Consider the following 17,324-nt stretch of genomic DNA (forward strand, 5'->3'; position numbering starts at 1 on the left):
TGCGATTTTTCAAGCAACAACATTTCTCGTTGAAGTCTATGTTCTTGCACTATTTGCGCTATTTTTCAAATGGCAAGTCTTCTTTCAATGGCCGACACGACATGAGAATTGGGAATATAATTTCTGTAGCTGAACCTCATAACATACGTTACTATTTGAATAATTTTAGGGAAGAAGGTTCGTCGTTCAATTAGTTCTAAAATTCTATTTAATATTGCCTGTTCAAAAACTACTTTTTGAACTGAAACACATTTTTTGTGTTCCGAGCTTTGTACTTCTGCGCAGAGCTCAAACTTATGGAGTTGTGGCCAATTTTCGGCAGAGTCATGTAAGAGGAATTTCCTGATCTGCTCCAAATTCTTTTCACTCAGGCGGTGAAGGTATGGAAGGCTTAGGATCTAGTGTTCCAACGAGATCTTCAGGACAGGAGAGATAGCTATTGATCCCGGTGCCCTTTTCTGGACCATGTGGTGATTTATGAAGACGGTCTCATTAACCATAGCACTCTATGTTATTAAGTGCGTGCCTCTAATGTGGATGTTTGTTCCATTATCCACGCGCACGAGTGCTGGTCTATTATTGATGATGATTATGCTTTCGTCGATGTAGGTGATTGGATGCAGGTTGCTCTGCTATAAACAATAAAAAATAAACTTATGCCAATTGGCTAAAAATAAAAAACTTATGCCAAGTGACTATAAATGGAAAGAATAAATATGAAACTCCGGCGAAACCGCAACTAGGCTCTGCTCGGGTTACCTGAGGTTGTCTTTGTGGACCACCTTCCCTTTAATTAGAACTGTGTTCCCCAAGTCTGCCTCGATGGTTCTCTTATCGCATAAGGGAGTGAGTTTGTTGCCTAGACGCCTGTTTGACTTTACTAGGACTTTATCGCCGACCTAGAACACTCTGTTCCGCCGAGAAGCGTTTTCTCGGTTGTTTGTCAAATTTTGGGCGTTTTTGATTTTTTTCTGGACATCACTTAGTAGATTGTCCGGATCTGCCCGCATGACCTCGGCCGGTTTCTTGTTAACGACAGAGTGGATAGACTTGTTATGCTGTGGCGAGCAAGATCAACTCCACCGTATCACTTATGCCTTTATCGATTTTTGGGCATTTAGCGAGTTCGACCAACGTGCTGTGGAAGCGATCCACCTGTCCGTTTGAGACGCTATGGCATTCGAGATGGTGACGCCGAAATGGTTTTCCAACATGGCCACTATTGTGTGCGATTTCTATGAGGGTTCATTGTCGCAGTAGATGGCTTTGGCTTTGGGGCTATCTTGGAGACTACCTGCTTCACGTTCTCTTGGGCCGACCTGTGAGCTCTGTTGTGCACTGCGGTGAGGATTTCTTTCCTCTCCTCGACCGCGAAAATGTCGGTGACCCTTTTTTTGCAATACCAGAATTTTGTGGCCGGAAATGGCCGAACCACTTCGTCCTGGATTTGTGCCAACGTGTGAAAATCACAGTGGAAAGAATTCACACTATTAGGGATAATGATGTTGGCAAGTTCCTCTAGGAAAGTTTGTTTGCACGAGAAGTTAATCGAGTGGCGCCCTTATTTCAAAATAGTATAAAAGTGCGTTTCCACTAATAAAATTATTTGGTTCGGGAAGCAATTCACAATTTTGTCCGTAAACTCGATAAGCGAAACTGTGAACCGTGGCCGCGCACGACTCTGGATCCTGGTTTCCAACCACGTTGAGTTGTTGTCTCGAAAGGGCATCTGCAACGAGGTTATTCTTTCCGGGTTTGTAAAAAATTCGTGCACCGGACTTATCGATGCGTGCTTTCCATCTCTTAATCTTAGCGTTCGGATTGGATTCCGATACCGCAAACGTCAAGGTTTGGTGATCGGTAAAGATGTTCATTTCTTTAACCGCATAAAGGTAGTGCCGCAACTTGGCTAGTGCCCAGACTGTGGCTAACAGCTCCCTCCCGTTGGTCTCTGTCGCTCAATGTCCTGGAGATCATTGTAATCGGACGCCCCTCTTGGGACAGCACTGCGCCAATGCCGTAGGCCGAATCATCTGTCATTAGATCAAACGCCTATTTGTAGTCAGGGTATCTGAGGATGACGTCCGACGTAAACGGAGCAGAACTTGCCGATCTGCTCTCGCAGAATATCGTCAATCGTTCTCTGGAGGATGCTTGCAGCATTCCTGAGTCCCTCCTACTTCCCTCCGTTCACTGAGAATGATGTCAATCTCACGGTCGCGTTCAGCGAGCGTGATTTGGTGGTAATCGGACTTCAGATCGAGTGTCGTGAAGTATTTTGCATTTCCGAGATTTGGTGGTAGTCAGACTTCAGATCGAGTGTCGTGAATTATTTTGCATTTCCGAGATTCCCCATTGAGATATTTGAAATGGGGTATCTATCTAGTACCGTCCTTTCGTTCAGTTTGCGGAAGTCCGCCTCGTCGGTGCCCTTCTTGTCTACGACCCATATTGGGTTATTGTAGGGGGACTTCGACTTTTGGATTATGCCATAATATGGCGATAATGCCTTATGCCATTTGGCATAAATGGGCTCCTCGTCAATCGTCTGGATGTTAGCTACCACCGACGTATTGTAAAATTGACATCGGGGCAAGTGTGAAAATCTATTTGTTCTGTTCCGGAGCCCCATTTGAGCTGGCCGCAAGCTAGGCAAAGTGACGCGCCAGCCTGTTATAACAGGTCTAGGCCAACGATCGCGTCGAAGGAGGTCAAATCTGGTAGTAAAAAAAATTGAGCTTAAAGGTTAAGAATGGACACAAACCATTTTTTAGTGGTTGTAGTTACACCATGAATCGAATGGATTGCAAATGGGGACTGCACCAGGCGAACGTCTTTCAACCCCTTAAATGATCGGATGAAATTTTTTGACGGGCCCGTGTCAACCAGCAGTTTCAGGTCGATCCCCGCTACTCTTCGTCTGATGACTGGTAGCAGGGATTTTCCCCTTAAAAATTAATGGCATCAAAGTCATACCCTAGTATGGCATCATCGTCGACTTTATCCTCTGCACTGGACGCCGCGGTGGCATAAGCCGTGTCCGAATTTTCTGAGGCCTGGGCAACATGGTTGACCCTTTGCCTTTTAGGCGGGTCAACGTCCATAGGTTCCGGTGTGTTCCCTCGAGCCATCCGGTCGCTACGTGGAGCGGAGTGTACTTGTGCTCTGTACTGCCTAGTAAAGTTCGTGTTTTTCCCGGCACTTCACCGCGAGTTGGTTTGTGGAGGGGCCTGCTGGCGCTCCTGCACTTTGGGATATTGCTTATGGTCCCTACTTCTTGGCTTCTTGCAAACGAAGTTGCGAAGGTGTACCTCTCGCGATTGGACTCCACCTCCTGTGCCGACGGAGGTCAGCGAGTGCTGACGGCATGTCCTTCGGCTTCGCCGCGAACAGCACGTCCGTCAGGTTGCGCCTGAGTCCCGAGACGAAAACTTGCAAAGCATCATCTCGGAACTTTTCGCACAGCACTGTTGCTGCCGATGCTTAATGGTTGCCTTGTTGGTGAGCAAAGTGAGTTTTTTCTCAACCTCGTCATAATACTGATGAAGCATCAGGCTTCCCTGTCTGAGGGTGCCTAACTCCAGCGTTTGTCGCTGCACGTGAAATCGAGACGATTTATAATCGCCTTTAAATTTAGCTTAGCTCCTAAGGATGACAGAACTGCATTAGCAGGGCCTATAACTTTGCTTCTGATGATAACTACAGCCTGATGGTATCGCGAACTTTTCTCATAGTTATTGAACATATGGTAAGCTACTTTTGCCGCGTGCCGCCAGGAGACTTATGTCTACTGTGTCGCAACGGACTTGTCCGGTGAGATCTACCGGTTGGTAAACTTTAATTTGTGGAGTTTCTGCCTGTGCAGGGCGAACCTGTATAGCCGCTACTTGGTTGGCAAGTTCTACGTAATTCATTCTCTCCGCGTTGGCCTGCTAAGACTTGGTCCTGAAGTAACTTTATTACAGTCTTAATTTGTACTGCGTCAAAAGACCATTTATATGTAGCAAATGAATTGGTACCGGCACTTTTTAGTGCAGAGTTTATTGCAGAATCGTCGCTGGCTTTAGGTTTCGAATTCCTATACCGCTCAAATGAATCGCTCATGAGGAGCTGTGTATGAGAATACTCAAACCGTTGTTCCCATGGGGCCAAACAGAACGGCGAGGGGGTCGCGGGGGCTGAGTCGCCGTTTTAAAGGCATTGGACGAAGACTCAGTGAGCAGAGCCGCCGCCTAGCTAAATAACAATAAGGTGAGGGGGCTGCGGGGAGCGTTTTTCAACAAATGCAAACAAATATACAAAAACAAAAATTGCCACAGCAAAGACAAAGAGATATATAAAAGACAAAAAATTGCCACAGCAATGCATGCGTTGCAATGAAATATAAATCACCAGGTCAATCCATATTTAAAATTAAATATATCCGCAAAGCCAATTAATACTTGCGCCAACGTCCAAACACAGGAGTAGAATAATAACGCCGCAGGACTATCGGTTCGGTTATCTTAGTTAACTTATACATGCACCTTTAGATGTAATATCAGCTGGGTTTAACTCAGTCGGTACATGACGCCATATAACATGATAAGAGCGCTCTTGAATTTCAGCAACTCTATTAGCTACAAAGGTAGATACTAAAGCTGGCTTTCTCTGGCACCAATAAAGGGTGTCTTGAGAGTCGGAATCAAAGTTCACGCTTTCTATTTTAAATTTTTACAGAATTTGTGTCCACACAGTACTTATCAAATGCGCAGCGCACAACTCATGACGAGAAATAATCTTAGTTGCGACTCTAGATTTTTCTGTTGGCAACACTGTCTCTACTTCATCTTAATATCGTGATGATGAAACGTTCATAAGCGTCACTCAAAGCGTCTGCAAAGCCATGAATTTGCAATTGATTGTATTGACTCTTACAGACGTAAGCTTTTTTCTGCTAAGATCACGTATCTATAAACTGAGTCCACTCTGTATAAAGATAAGCAGGAATCGTCTTTTAGTATTTGTTTTTCACAACTTTTGCAGCAGAATATTTGCTTTTGTAATAAGCGTACATAGCAATCCAAGGGGGTCTAAAAATCAAGAAGCAACTGACAAAATCTGCCGCTTTGTCGGCTTTATCTCGAGATTGGATATATTTACATCCACACTCGGTACCCACCGTACGCAGTAAGTCTTCACTGAGCTTGTCTCGTCGACCTTTAATACTTTTTCGACCCACAAAACGGTCCAGATGATGTGCCATATGTTTCCGTATTAAGTCTGTACGTTTGCACTGGCTGCAAGCTTTTTTCTCTGCGAAGAATTTGCTGAAAATTGCGATCTTCATCGGCAATGTCAACTTGGCGATATATTTTAGAAATCTCGGCTGTTACAGCGAATTTATTTAATTTAAAATTTTGCAATGATAAGTAAAGCTCCCCTGAATTGCAGGCCCAACCATGAGAGAGTTTCATTTAATGAAAAAGCTGTTTATGTTTTGCTTGAAGCATTAAACACGACTCGAAGTTTGGTTGTGTAGTGTGCAGTCCTTTTACTTTTTTTTTTAATTCTTCCTAGCTGAGCAGTCGTGACAGAGTTCAACAGTGTGCACTTCTAGCATTTGCTCTAACTAGCTCGACGGATGGAGCGGGGTTCTTGCCTACTCTATAATTCATGGGAGCACCTTTTCACAATACTTTAAGTGCACGGTTTCAAATGAACAAAAATCAACAGGGTATGTATAAAAACATGATATATATATTGTAAGTCCCAATAAAAAGATAGATACCGGATTATTGACAAAAATATTCGGTTCCGATTGACTCTTGACAACACCGGAGAAAATATATGGGTTGTCCCATAAGCTAACGTTAAGAGGTAGCTACTATTTATGTTCTAGGATCGGCATGGTGTTCGGCGACAGACCTTTAAACCTTTATTTCAATTATATAATAATTATTATACTTATAATTTAAAGATTAAAAAAATTAAGTTTAAGCTGAACTGAGCTTCTTAAATAATAATCATAATGAAGGATAATCAAAATTAAAGAAAAAAAATCTAAGTAGATCATAGTATTTTAAATAATGAAAAATATAAGAAATAATGCATGGTTTAAGTTTAAAAAAAAATTATGATCGACCATTAAATAAAAATAATAAAGAAAAATAGGGGAAAATCAAAAAAATCTCACTCACCCTGCGACGCCGTCGTTGAGCTCAATGACCACTGAAAATCTTTATAAAATAGAGGATCATTTTGTTTAAATTTAAGCACAAAAAAATTAAAAATTATTAATTAATTAGCTTTTGATCATTCCTTATTTCATTTTATAGAATTTAAGTTAATAAAAAAAAATTTACTTTAAGATTTAAGTATTTCAATTCAAAAAAGGAAATTTAAAAGAAAGCATTAAAATTAGTGGCATAATACGACACAGCGTCCGAATTATTGATACAATGGAAATTTTTATATTAATTCTTCTTAGCCTTTTTTAATATTTATACGTCTGATCCAGTTTGGTTCGCAGAACGAAACATTGTGAAGACCTAGCACATTTTTCGGAAAATTTCTTTATATTCAATAAAGAGTTGGCATCGCTATCTTCCTTGGAGAAGATTCAGAAATTTTCAATATAAATAAATATATTCTGGCGTCATCAGCAGCCATTCTCAAGTTTAAGATCGGCGGAGAAAGTTCGTTTGGGGTTTGTGGGCAATTTAAGCCAAATAAGTGCAAGTCCCAGAGGCGAACCAGAATGGCAAATAGCTTGAACCGGCGGAGAGCTGGGGTAAGTGGATGGAAAAGGGTTAAGATACCCAGACTTTTATCGCCAAACTCTTGTGCAGGGTTTTAAAAGAACAAACTAGAACCAGCATACTAATCCGGAAGGAAGAAGCGCTGCAGCCAGGCAGCGCTAGCAAAGGTAGTTTCTTTGTCAGGGCACCAAAAGAAATAAAAAGGCAAAGCGGACACCGAATCTTCGGCTGCAGCTACCCAAAAAGGGCAGAGCAAAAATCTGCGACCAAGGAAGGCCAACCGACCGCGGAAAAAGTAGCCGCGATTAGTGTATTTTAGTCAGTTGGCTCGCGCGCTTCGCCAGCAGCATTATTTATAAATATTGAAAATCGAAAGAAAAAGTCCGATCCGCTCACGAATGCGCTGAACGCGATTTAAAACTAATAACTAATATAAGACCCGCATTTAGGGCAATTTAAAAGAAAGTAAAAAGATCAAAGAAAAAGAAAAGGAGGAAAAAAAAACCTAACTACGGGGGAAAAAAAAAAGATAATTATGTTTTTTTGTAAATTAGGTTAGGAATTTTTATTATTGTGAAAAAGTAATGTGCAAATTAATGTGAGGAGGAGTGTCGGATTTCTTTGCTTTGTGTTATGTTTGTGTTAAATTTGTAAGTCACACGAAAAAAAAATTTCCCAACTTTAACAGGGGAAAAAAAAAAACAGGGATGTGTGTAAGAATGTGTGTGAAATTCTCAATATTTTCATATTTTATAATCAAAAAGAAAAGCTTTACTCCCAAAGAAATAGCTGCCGTCGACGAAAGCGCTTTCTCCGATGGAAGTTACAAGAGAAATGGTTGAGTCACCAAAGAAAAACCATATTGATCATATTGGCCAATTTAAAGTGAGTTCAGCCCTAAAGGCATTAACGTAGATGTGCGTACTGTTTTTTATACCCGTTACTCGTAGAGTAAAAGGGTATACTAGATTCGTTGAAAAGTATGTAACAGGCAGAAGGAAGCGTTTCCGACCATATAAAGTATATATATTCTTGATCAGGATCAATCGCCGAGTCGATTTGGCCATGTCCGTCTGTCCGTCCGTCTGTCCGTCCGTCTGTCCGTCCGTCTGTCTGTCCGTATGAACGTCGAGATCTCAGGAACTACAAAAGCTACAAAAGTTGAGATTAAGCATGCATACTCCAGAGACATAGACGCAAGTTTGTCGATTTATGTTGCCACGCCCACTCTAACGCCCACAAACCGCACAAAACTGCCACGCCCACATTTTTGAAAAATGTTTGCGTGGCTTTTCATTTTTGTATTGGTCTTGTAAATTTCTATCGATTTTCAAAAAAACTTTTTGCCATGCCCACTCTAACGCCCACAAACCGCCAAAAACTGTCAGAGTTGAAGACAATCCTTCGCTCTTTCACTAGTTGAGTAACGGGTATCAGATAGTCTGGGAACTCGACTATAGCGTTCTCTCTTGTTTTATCCCTTGAAACGCTCAAATAAATACTAACGTAAAGAGTCATTAAGGAAATGCAAAAGAAATAAACATAATTACACTGAGCGAAATCCGAAACAGTCATTATTTTAATTCACGCATATTATTATCTTGTAATTTGTTGTCAATTTTTTTTTAATCCTCACTTTTCGTACATTCCAAAACCAATAACTTAATTATATGCAAAAATTCATCTTTTTCTTACACTTTCGTTCCTATTTATCTTATATGCCTAGTTTTAAGAATGTTTATATGTACTAGTAATAAAATCCAATTTATAATGTGGTAATTCTCTAAGTTTTTGCCACAGCTAGCATGAGGCTTTAGAAGGGGCCATCAGGGAAAATGATGAGATGGTCATTGGCAGGGCGGGTCAGCGAAGGCCTCCAACAACATCGGATGCTGGCCGAGATCGGTTTGGCGTGAACGATTTGAACATGTTTTCCTCTTCTAGTTGTCTGTAATGTGAGTTATCCTACTCAGGTTAGCTTGTCTAGCACGCGAAAATAAGTATTATAATCAGAAATAGGCAAATATGGGATCGCAGCCAGACCACCACCCCCTTTTACCGACAAGCAGCAGCCGGACCATCGGTCGCGTGCGCTCGATACCCATCGAACACCATGCCTGGCTTTATTCTTGGATGTGATACGTTACAGCGAAGAATTAGGTAGAGCAGCGGCAGCGCAGCTCCACATAACCAAAACGGCCGCAGCACTGCGAACAGCCCAGTTGCAAATAACTCAATCGAGGTTTGCCATGACGTCACAAAATTGCCAGAACATCGTGTGCCAATTTGGGGTGGGATGTTCTTCTGCTATAAACATGCAGGAATTTTCTCCAAACAATATATGTATATTGTATAAGAAGGCACTGGCACTAAATAGGCACTGAAATAAAATATGGGTATAAATTGTTCATAAGAAAATAAGCAATTTCATACCTGGCCACTTTTTATAAATGCACTTGAAATACACAGAAATTAATTTTATGCCTATGTTTGCCGGTTTTGAACTGATATTATTATATTTAAAATGTATTTTTATACATTAACTTCAGCATATAATATTTTCAGCATAATATATAAATTTATTTCACTAACGGCGGCTGCTGTTCTTAGAGTAGGCTGTACTCATACTAGGCCTAGGCATATATCAAAGCCGATCATGCGACAAGTGCAGCCGAAGTCGACAGACATGCGTGGGTGTCGGCACGCACAAACGATGCGCTAGCTTATCCAAGGTGACCGAATTAAAGATAAGCCTAGCCAAGAAATAGGGCGAGAATCCATTGCTTCGGTGAACACAGGCTCTTAATGAACCACTAATTTCGTTGAGATGGCTATCCCAATTCGAATGGTCATTACCAATATATGCTCAAATTGCCGCAAGAACTAATCTATTTAGTATTTTACTGGCGTTGGCCTGTGGCGAATAGACAGCTGTACACATATGATTAATGCCAAATCGTGTTAAGAACGATTCAAAAAAGCCAGATTTGAATTGGGAACCGTTACCGGTTAGTACTACCTCGGGTACCCCAAAAACGTAAAACAAGTAATTCTCTAAATAGTCACAACTCCGGTTCGAAGTAAACTTCTTTAAAGGATGTAACCTAGTATGTTACCTTTATTTGATCTGAGTTAGGGTCCCAGCAGATCAATATATAGTTTCTGAAACGCTCTATCTGAGGTCATTGGTTTACCCATAGGTGAAACAGTATTTGGGCTTTTTGTAGATCTACAAACAGAACAAGCCGATACGATAGTACGTATTTGAGTCACGATTCCTTGCCAAAACAAATATCTCTTTAGCTTTTCTATTAATTTACCTGTGCCACAGTGAGCTGCATCGGGTGTATTATGTGCACGATAGAGAATATCTTCAGTGAGGGCTTTAGAATCCATAGTTTCCATGACTCTGCTTCTTGCGTTGCATCACCAGTTGCGTGCGCTTATATACAAAATTATCGCTAACTTTTAAATCAGGCAACTTAAAATGACTTTCTTGTATGCGACTAATGATATCTTGGTACTCGATTGAGTTAAACTCTTTCGATGTTAAGTCTACTATCGGACCGATATTATTAAGTTCATTTACGTACGGTTCATCGCGTCAAGATAGAGTGTCGGCTACGATCTCCAACAAATAAGACCTTTTAGATCTTTTTGCGCCATTAACCATTTGAGCGAGGCGTGATCGGTAATTACCTGGAAAGCCTGACCCTCGACATAAGCGCGAAATTTCTTAATGCCCCGGATTACGGCTAAGCACTCAAACTCAGTGACAGTGTAGTTTCTTCTCTTCTTCATCCTCTTCATTCTTTTGAGCTGATACGCAGCCAAGACCATGGGTGCTAGCGTTGCAAATAAGTATGAATGGTTTAGAGAAATCGGGAGACCTAAGTACTGGAGCTGTAGTTAGACTGTAGTTAGACACTCTAAGAATTTTTTTTCTTGAGAAGCTCAGTTAGTGGAAAGCTAATTGCGGCATAGTTTTCAACGAATCTCCTATAGCAACCTGAGAGTCCTAAAAATCTTCTCAATTGTTTTACTGATTTGGGAATCGGAAAATCTAAGATAATGTAAAGGATTGCTACTCGGCTTGGGTGGTGGTGGGAGGTATTTGGGACGCACGCGTAATTGTCCAGCTGCTCCTTGTCGGCTATGTGGGGGTGTGGTCTTGTCCCTATACCTCTCAGCCTGGTTCTCCTCTAAATACTCAAATAACTTCGCGTGCAGCGACAAGAATTGGTTAAGGGCTGAAAGAGTTTAACTTAACACAGAAAATCGGACGACAACTACCTTTCCTCATCTTCCTTGCGATCCTCCGATGGCCTCGAGGTCCGCTAAAGCCCGCCCTGCCTTGGCCGCCTTTCTCCAAAAAAAATGCAATGCACACTATACTTTGACGGCCCCTTTTTAGATTACAAACACATGTTCACGAGAGAGTTATCCTAGCCATAGGCAAACAAAAGGTTTTCTACTAGATAATAAAATTTATTCTTAGCATACTAAATGAGATTCCTTACAACTAACAACTTGAAGAAAAATGAACACGAGCCAACGACTAATACCTACGCCCGAAACCAATGTATACAATATACTGAAATCGCAAGCGATATAAAAGTATGCCTTAAACAACTACAAAGATTCTTGTGTAAACATAACTTAAAAGTAAACTTCACAAATTATATCTCATTTAAACTATGCGGCTGCGAACGAGACGAAGGCATATAATAGCGAATTGTGAACGCATCGACAAAATATAAATATTTAAAGTAAACTGCCGCTGTGCTGGCACGATCAAAAATGCAGAAAAAGGTTAAGAGAGACAAAGCAAAAACAACTCAGATTCTATCCCAATGTTCCGCGCTTAACCTTGAACTTGAAATTTCATTTCTCCTCTTCCCTTCGTTCAGAGGCTGTAAAACTTTTCCCTACTTTTAATCGCGCATACAGTGGGACAAGGAGCGAAAAATATCGTGGGCTTAATCTCTTTGCATTTTCTCTTTAATGCTCGCCACTAAAATTCCAGAGATTTGTACACTCACCAGAGATCCAAAGATCCACCGACGAAAGCGCTTCCGTTGGTTTCCGCACCTGTTGGAGACATTAATAATCCTTTTCGCTAGTATATTTTTGGTCTTTGACCCACTGTGCCCTATTGCAGGCTGAGCAGAACAAAAAGTAACATAAAAAAAAAAGGATGAAGAAGATAGAGCGCATACGGGGGACGAAAATTAGCCGTTCCTTCTTTGTTGCCCTTCACACACTTTTTCTTTACACTGCCATTTTTTCCTTCTCGTCTCCGCTTATTCTTAATAACTTTCTTTTCTCCTCACCGGAATACCGCTTACATAATATATTGAACTAAAGAAAAACTAACAAAAATATCTGCCGGCCATCAGCCTCACGATCCTTGTCATTTCCCGCGCCGCTGACTCGCGAAATGTTTTCGTTTTCTCGTTTTCCCGATTACATCGATGCGTATGCAACCGCGCGACAAAATTTATAACTCCGTTTTGCGTCCGCCGACCAATAATTCGAAATGAGAACTGGGGGCTTGGACTTGGGTTCTCTCTCTCTTTTTCTTTTTCGTTCCCTTCTTTAGATGCTCAATAAGAACAAGTAGAAATTGCAGACCATGGAGATCCTGACGTCACGATCCAATTTTTAAAAGATAAACGTAAAGAGAATAAATTCCGGCCGAATTGGAAAAATGGGTATCGCCAGTTTGCTAATTGGGATCTAACTATTTGGGGCCCTTTTCCTGCCTTCCGACTCTTAACTTAAACCTTGCGAAAGGTCAGGGATTAATTAATTAAAAGGCTGTTTTCTTATAAGATTTCCGCTGTTGCTCGCCGCGAGAATTCGGGAGGCCAACGATCCGCTCTTCCAGGGGCTGAGTAATCTCTTATTTCTGGGTATTAATTCGATCGTTATTCCGTTCGATGTTGGGACGTATTTGTTTTTTATTCCTCGCTTACCCTGCAATTGGACCTAGCGCTGCTTTTGGCTGGATTTTTCCCTTCTTAGTTCCTCGCCATTTTCTTTTCACTGCCACTTGGTAACGTCTCCAATTTCTTTCAGCGCCCAACTCTCCTTGTGAACAGCCCAATCAGAAAAGAAAGCTGGCGTTGAGTTAAAGTTACTGGGAAGCCATCCCTGCTCTCACCCGCCGAGCCTACGGTATCTGCCGAGCTCTGACAGATGCCTATGTTGCCTCTTTCTATCCTAACGCTCTCTCCCGACTTTCCTCGTCTGCCCCCTTTTCTAGTTACGGAAACGACATGTAGATGGCGCCACCGCCTTTCTTGTCTGCCGACTAGTTTTATTGCCACTAGCGCTACAAAATTGCCCCCTCCACAAGATCGGACTTGGCGGTGACACTCCCAAGACTGATCACAACTAACTTAGAGCAATTAATTATTGCCTCAGATCCCTAGACTGACGGCAGAGTGCGCGCGCGAAGCGATGCGATAATATTGGGCGAGAACGAGTGATAAAGGTCTGCAAGCATTTTTAAGTAAAATCGCTCGAAATATGTCAGAGTGAGAGCAAGGCGAGTAGCGAGCTCAAGCGATTAAGCGAGAGCAAAGCGAGAGAGCAGTTTGCAACCTGCTTTATCGCTTCAACTCGCTCAGAGCGTACGATTGTTTTGTTGCATTCTGTGCTTTATTTACCGTTTGCTTTTAAAGTATGCGTTTTTAATGTTTTCATTTGGTGGCATTTGTGAGAAAACAACAGAACGAAATGGAGATAAACTTTGAAAAATTAATTGACGAAATATTTTTACGCCCAGCGCTATGGGATCAAAAGACCAAGATCTATCATAATAGAATCTTTGTGGAAAAAAATTGGACAGAGATGGAAAACATATTTGAAACAGAAAGTAAGTATAAATTTATTAATAAATGTGAACTTTTTGTATTTACATATTTTTATTCGGTGTTTCTGTGAGTGCAAAGTCGCGAAAGGCGTGTCTAATTAATTGGCCTGTTCTTAAATTAACATGATTGAAAGTTTCGTCGTTATGAGTTTCGGTTTCAATATGGAAATTTTGTGTTTCCATATCAATATCATAAGGCCCTTCCAGGTCAATAATTGTATTATGCAAAATACATATTTTCTTCACAATTATATCAACAAAACTGGGATCTGTCTCAATTTGGATGTTATGATACCAAAGGCACATTCAATGCATCTTCGAGCTCTGGAAAGTCTACTGTTAAAATATTTGTTGTTTGCATTTATATCCCTTCTTGAATATGGCCTTAAAAGATTTCCGAGTAATAGATAAGCCTCATCACCAATAAAAGCATATGGCATCTTTGTGTTTGTTCCAGGCAAGCAAGAATCTGGCGGCAAGAATTGTCGAACCTTTAGCATCATATACAGTTGTGATGCATTGAATGTTCCACCATCACTTTGTTTTCCGTAACCTCCAACTTCTATGGCAATAAATTTTCAATTGGCATCTGCTACCGCTTAAAGTACTATCGAAAAGTACTTTTTATAATTATAGAACATAGACCCAGAATCCGATGGACACTTAATACGGATGTGTTTTCCATCAATTGCTCCAGCGCAATTGGGAAAGTTCCACAGATTCTAAAATTTGTCTACCGTCTGGCTAATTATTTCCTTCGTGGGCTGAGGCATATGTAGCGGTTGTAGCTCCTCCCAAAGAGCTATTACAGTCTCTTTCACAACAACTGAAACAGTAGTCCTCCCAATTTTAAATGAACATGCCAATGATGCGAAAGATGCTCCAGTAGCTAAAAATCTGTAATTACGGATAATTTTCGACATCAGTGTAATTAATACAATTGTTATTTCAGAAGGCTGTTTAAAAAAAAAATGGAAGAACATCCGCGACCAGTTCCGAAGCGAATGGAAAAAAAATCCTAATACCAAATCTGGAGACCCTGGAATTTCGGAGGAGGCTTACAGCCATTACACTTCTTGGCCTCATTTCACCAGTTTGTTTTTTTTAAAAGACCAGATGAAACCGCGCAATGTTTTGACGCTTCATCACAATTTACCTTCGAGGAAGCTTCACCGGGATTTTCATCAGAAGTGTCTCTAGATGAGACCATCTGTGAGGAAATTTGAGAGCTTTGTGATGATCAACCAATTTCTCCACCAAAAAAAAAAAAACAAAAGAAGGTGACTGCAGCGGAGGAATTGGTTGCTATTGAACAACAAAAGTTGCTGTTGCTCGAAAAAAAACAAATGGCAAAAAAGAGAAAGACGACGACGAGGCATTTTTTGACAGCCTACTACCATACTTGCGGAAAATGGATCCGAAAAAAAAATTATTATGCCGAATGGATATTCAAAAAACAATTTTTTATTTTTCTTTTGACGATATTTCCGATACCGACAAACTATAATACACAATAAATATATTAAAAACTTACCTCAATGTTATTGTAAATTTTTGAAAAGGCAGTATAGGGTGTATAACAAAATTTGGCCAATTCTTCATCAAACGACTATTAATTTTATTTAATATATAATCAAAAGTCAAAATAGACATACGCGTATTGTTAAAGAACCTATCTGGGTAGTTTCGCAAATCATTGTATAAATTGTGGAATTCCCCTTTTTCATTTCTGTTGGTGTCAAGGGGGTGGACGCCGGTTTTTTTTTTAATATAAAGTTTATTGTTGCACTTGATGCGAAAAATTCTTCGTCCGAATCCATCTCGTTCACATTTATAAATAAAAGAGAGCAATGTAGCTCGCTTCTCGTCTCGCTCTCACTCTGTCATCTTCTCGCTTTGCTCATAGCTTCTCGCTACGCTTCGCTTCGCTTTTCGCGCGCACTCTACCGTCAGCCTTAGCATGGTATCGCCCAACCAAATGTCCCTGCAGATCCTCTATATCGTAATACGCATTACCTAGCTTTATCCGCACCCTGACCTTGAGGCAGCTTGGGCCTAACTTGGCATTATATCCTGCCTGGAAATTACTCCGCTTGTGGTTCTTGTAGAACACTTCCTGGCCAACTTTGTAGGAAAGTTCTCTGGATCGGAGATTGTAATTTCGTTCGTTCTTTTCGTTCTGCTTCGTGATGAGGACAGCCTTGCTGCGCACTAATTCTAAGGAATCTTTCCTAGAGAACACTCCGGAATGGTCTTGCAGCAAACCCAAAGCTTTTAACAATTTATAGTTGGAACCAGATCCGACAAAATGCTGCCCGAACACCATGTAGTACGGCGTAGTACCCAAGCTGGAATAAACCGCCAATCGTAGAGCACAACAAATACTACTCAGCTCTTCGTCCCAGTTTTTCTGATCAGGCCGGACATAGGATCTTATGGCCGCTATCACCGATCTATTTACCCTTTCAGACGCATTTGATTGCGGGGAATATACAACATGACTGACTCTGTACTCCCGTACGAACTTCTGGAATAGGTCAGATTTAAATTGTGAACCGTTGTCTGAAATAATCGTCTCCGGCACTCCATACGTGTGAAATAATTCCTGTTGCAGGTATTTTATGACCACCTCAGCTGATAGCTTTTTGACTGCCTTTAGGAAGACGAACTTGGAGTAATGGTCTAAAACGATGAAAATTCCAATATTTCCGCTTCTAGAGCCCAAGAAATCGATTTATATAATCTTTGGAAAAATCTTTCTGACTCCGGAGGAACACCTATTGGCGGTCTCTGAACAGTATTAGGAGCTTTTGTCATCTTGCAAGTATCACAAGCTAGAACATATGATTTTACGTCTTTTATTAACCCAGGCCACTAACAATGCCTCCGTGATGATCGTGGGCATTCTTTAAAACATCCTGGATCAAATCCTTCGGAATCCACAACTTCCAAATGAACTGATCGTTCAGGGAATCACCAGTAGCATGCTCTGTTCTCTTGTACGCCAAGCCATCGACTATTTTTATATCGGTTAACTTATCCACATTCGCTTTGAGCCAATCTACAAAACTAACTTGCCGACTTGAATACTTCTGAGTGCAAATCGACCAGAAAACCACTTCTACTTTCCAATGCCTCGACCTCCACATTTACTCTAGATAGCGCGTCGGGCACGACATTTAGTTTGCCGCTCCGATGCTCGATAGACTCTTAAGAGAATTTGGCAGAGGAAAATCGGTCATGGCTGATACCTTTTCGGGATCGGTTTTTATGACCCCATCTCCGACAATATGTCCAAGGTACTGTAGTGACCAACTCAAACTTTACACTGCAATAACTCTTTAAGACACCCTCTCCCTAAATTATAGCAGCTCTTGATAACCCAAAAAACGAGAGAATTGTCTTAGACCAATCAGAACAGAATATGATCGTACGATTGTACAGCTAGGGAATGGAAAGCCTATAGCAGTGGCCACCGGCATGCAGCTTCCCAGAGCTTAATTAACTATCAGATAAAACCTCTTGGCGAACGCTCATAATTTTTGACGCTGCCCAATTTAACATCATATACACGTGGAGATATCATTTAATTATATATATCCAATCCAATAAAAACAAGAGTGGGATATTCAAATAAATTTCCGTGTGAGACTTGTGTGAAAGTGGAAAAGGTAAAAAGTGCGATATAGTGAGTTCCCATTTCT

The 17,324-nt window shown here is 41.0% G+C and overlaps 1 protein-coding gene across 1 annotated transcript; it reads left to right on the forward strand.

Annotated features, from left to right (window-relative positions):
- The first annotated feature begins 13,469 nt into the window (after positions 1-13,469).
- LOC120322324 lies at positions 13,470-15,149 on the forward strand. The gene is made up of 2 exons (XM_039377365.1): positions 13,470-13,623; positions 14,573-15,149. The coding sequence occupies exons 1-2, from the start codon at positions 13,485-13,487 to the stop codon at positions 14,818-14,820; spliced, it is 387 nt and encodes a 128-aa protein (XP_039233299.1). The 5' UTR covers positions 13,470-13,484; the 3' UTR covers positions 14,821-15,149.
- Positions 15,150-17,324: the final 2,175 nt, after the last annotated feature.

Source organism: Drosophila yakuba, unplaced genomic scaffold (assembly GCF_016746365.2).
Source record: "Drosophila yakuba strain Tai18E2 unplaced genomic scaffold, Prin_Dyak_Tai18E2_2.1 Segkk57_quiver_pilon_scaf, whole genome shotgun sequence".
In the NCBI taxonomy this organism is placed as follows: Eukaryota; Metazoa; Arthropoda; class Insecta; order Diptera; family Drosophilidae; genus Drosophila; species Drosophila yakuba.

What these genes read in the sequence shown, in the direction of transcription:
- LOC120322324 (XM_039377365.1), top strand. Translation starts at nt 13,485, where the DNA reads ATGGAGATAAACTTTGAAAAATTAATTGACGAAATATTTTTACGCCCA. An exon ending in AAACATATTTGAAACAGAAA is followed by an intron (nt 13,624 to 14,572) that starts GTAAGTATAAAT and finishes TTGTTATTTCAG; the next exon opens with AAGGCTGTTTAAAAAAAAAA.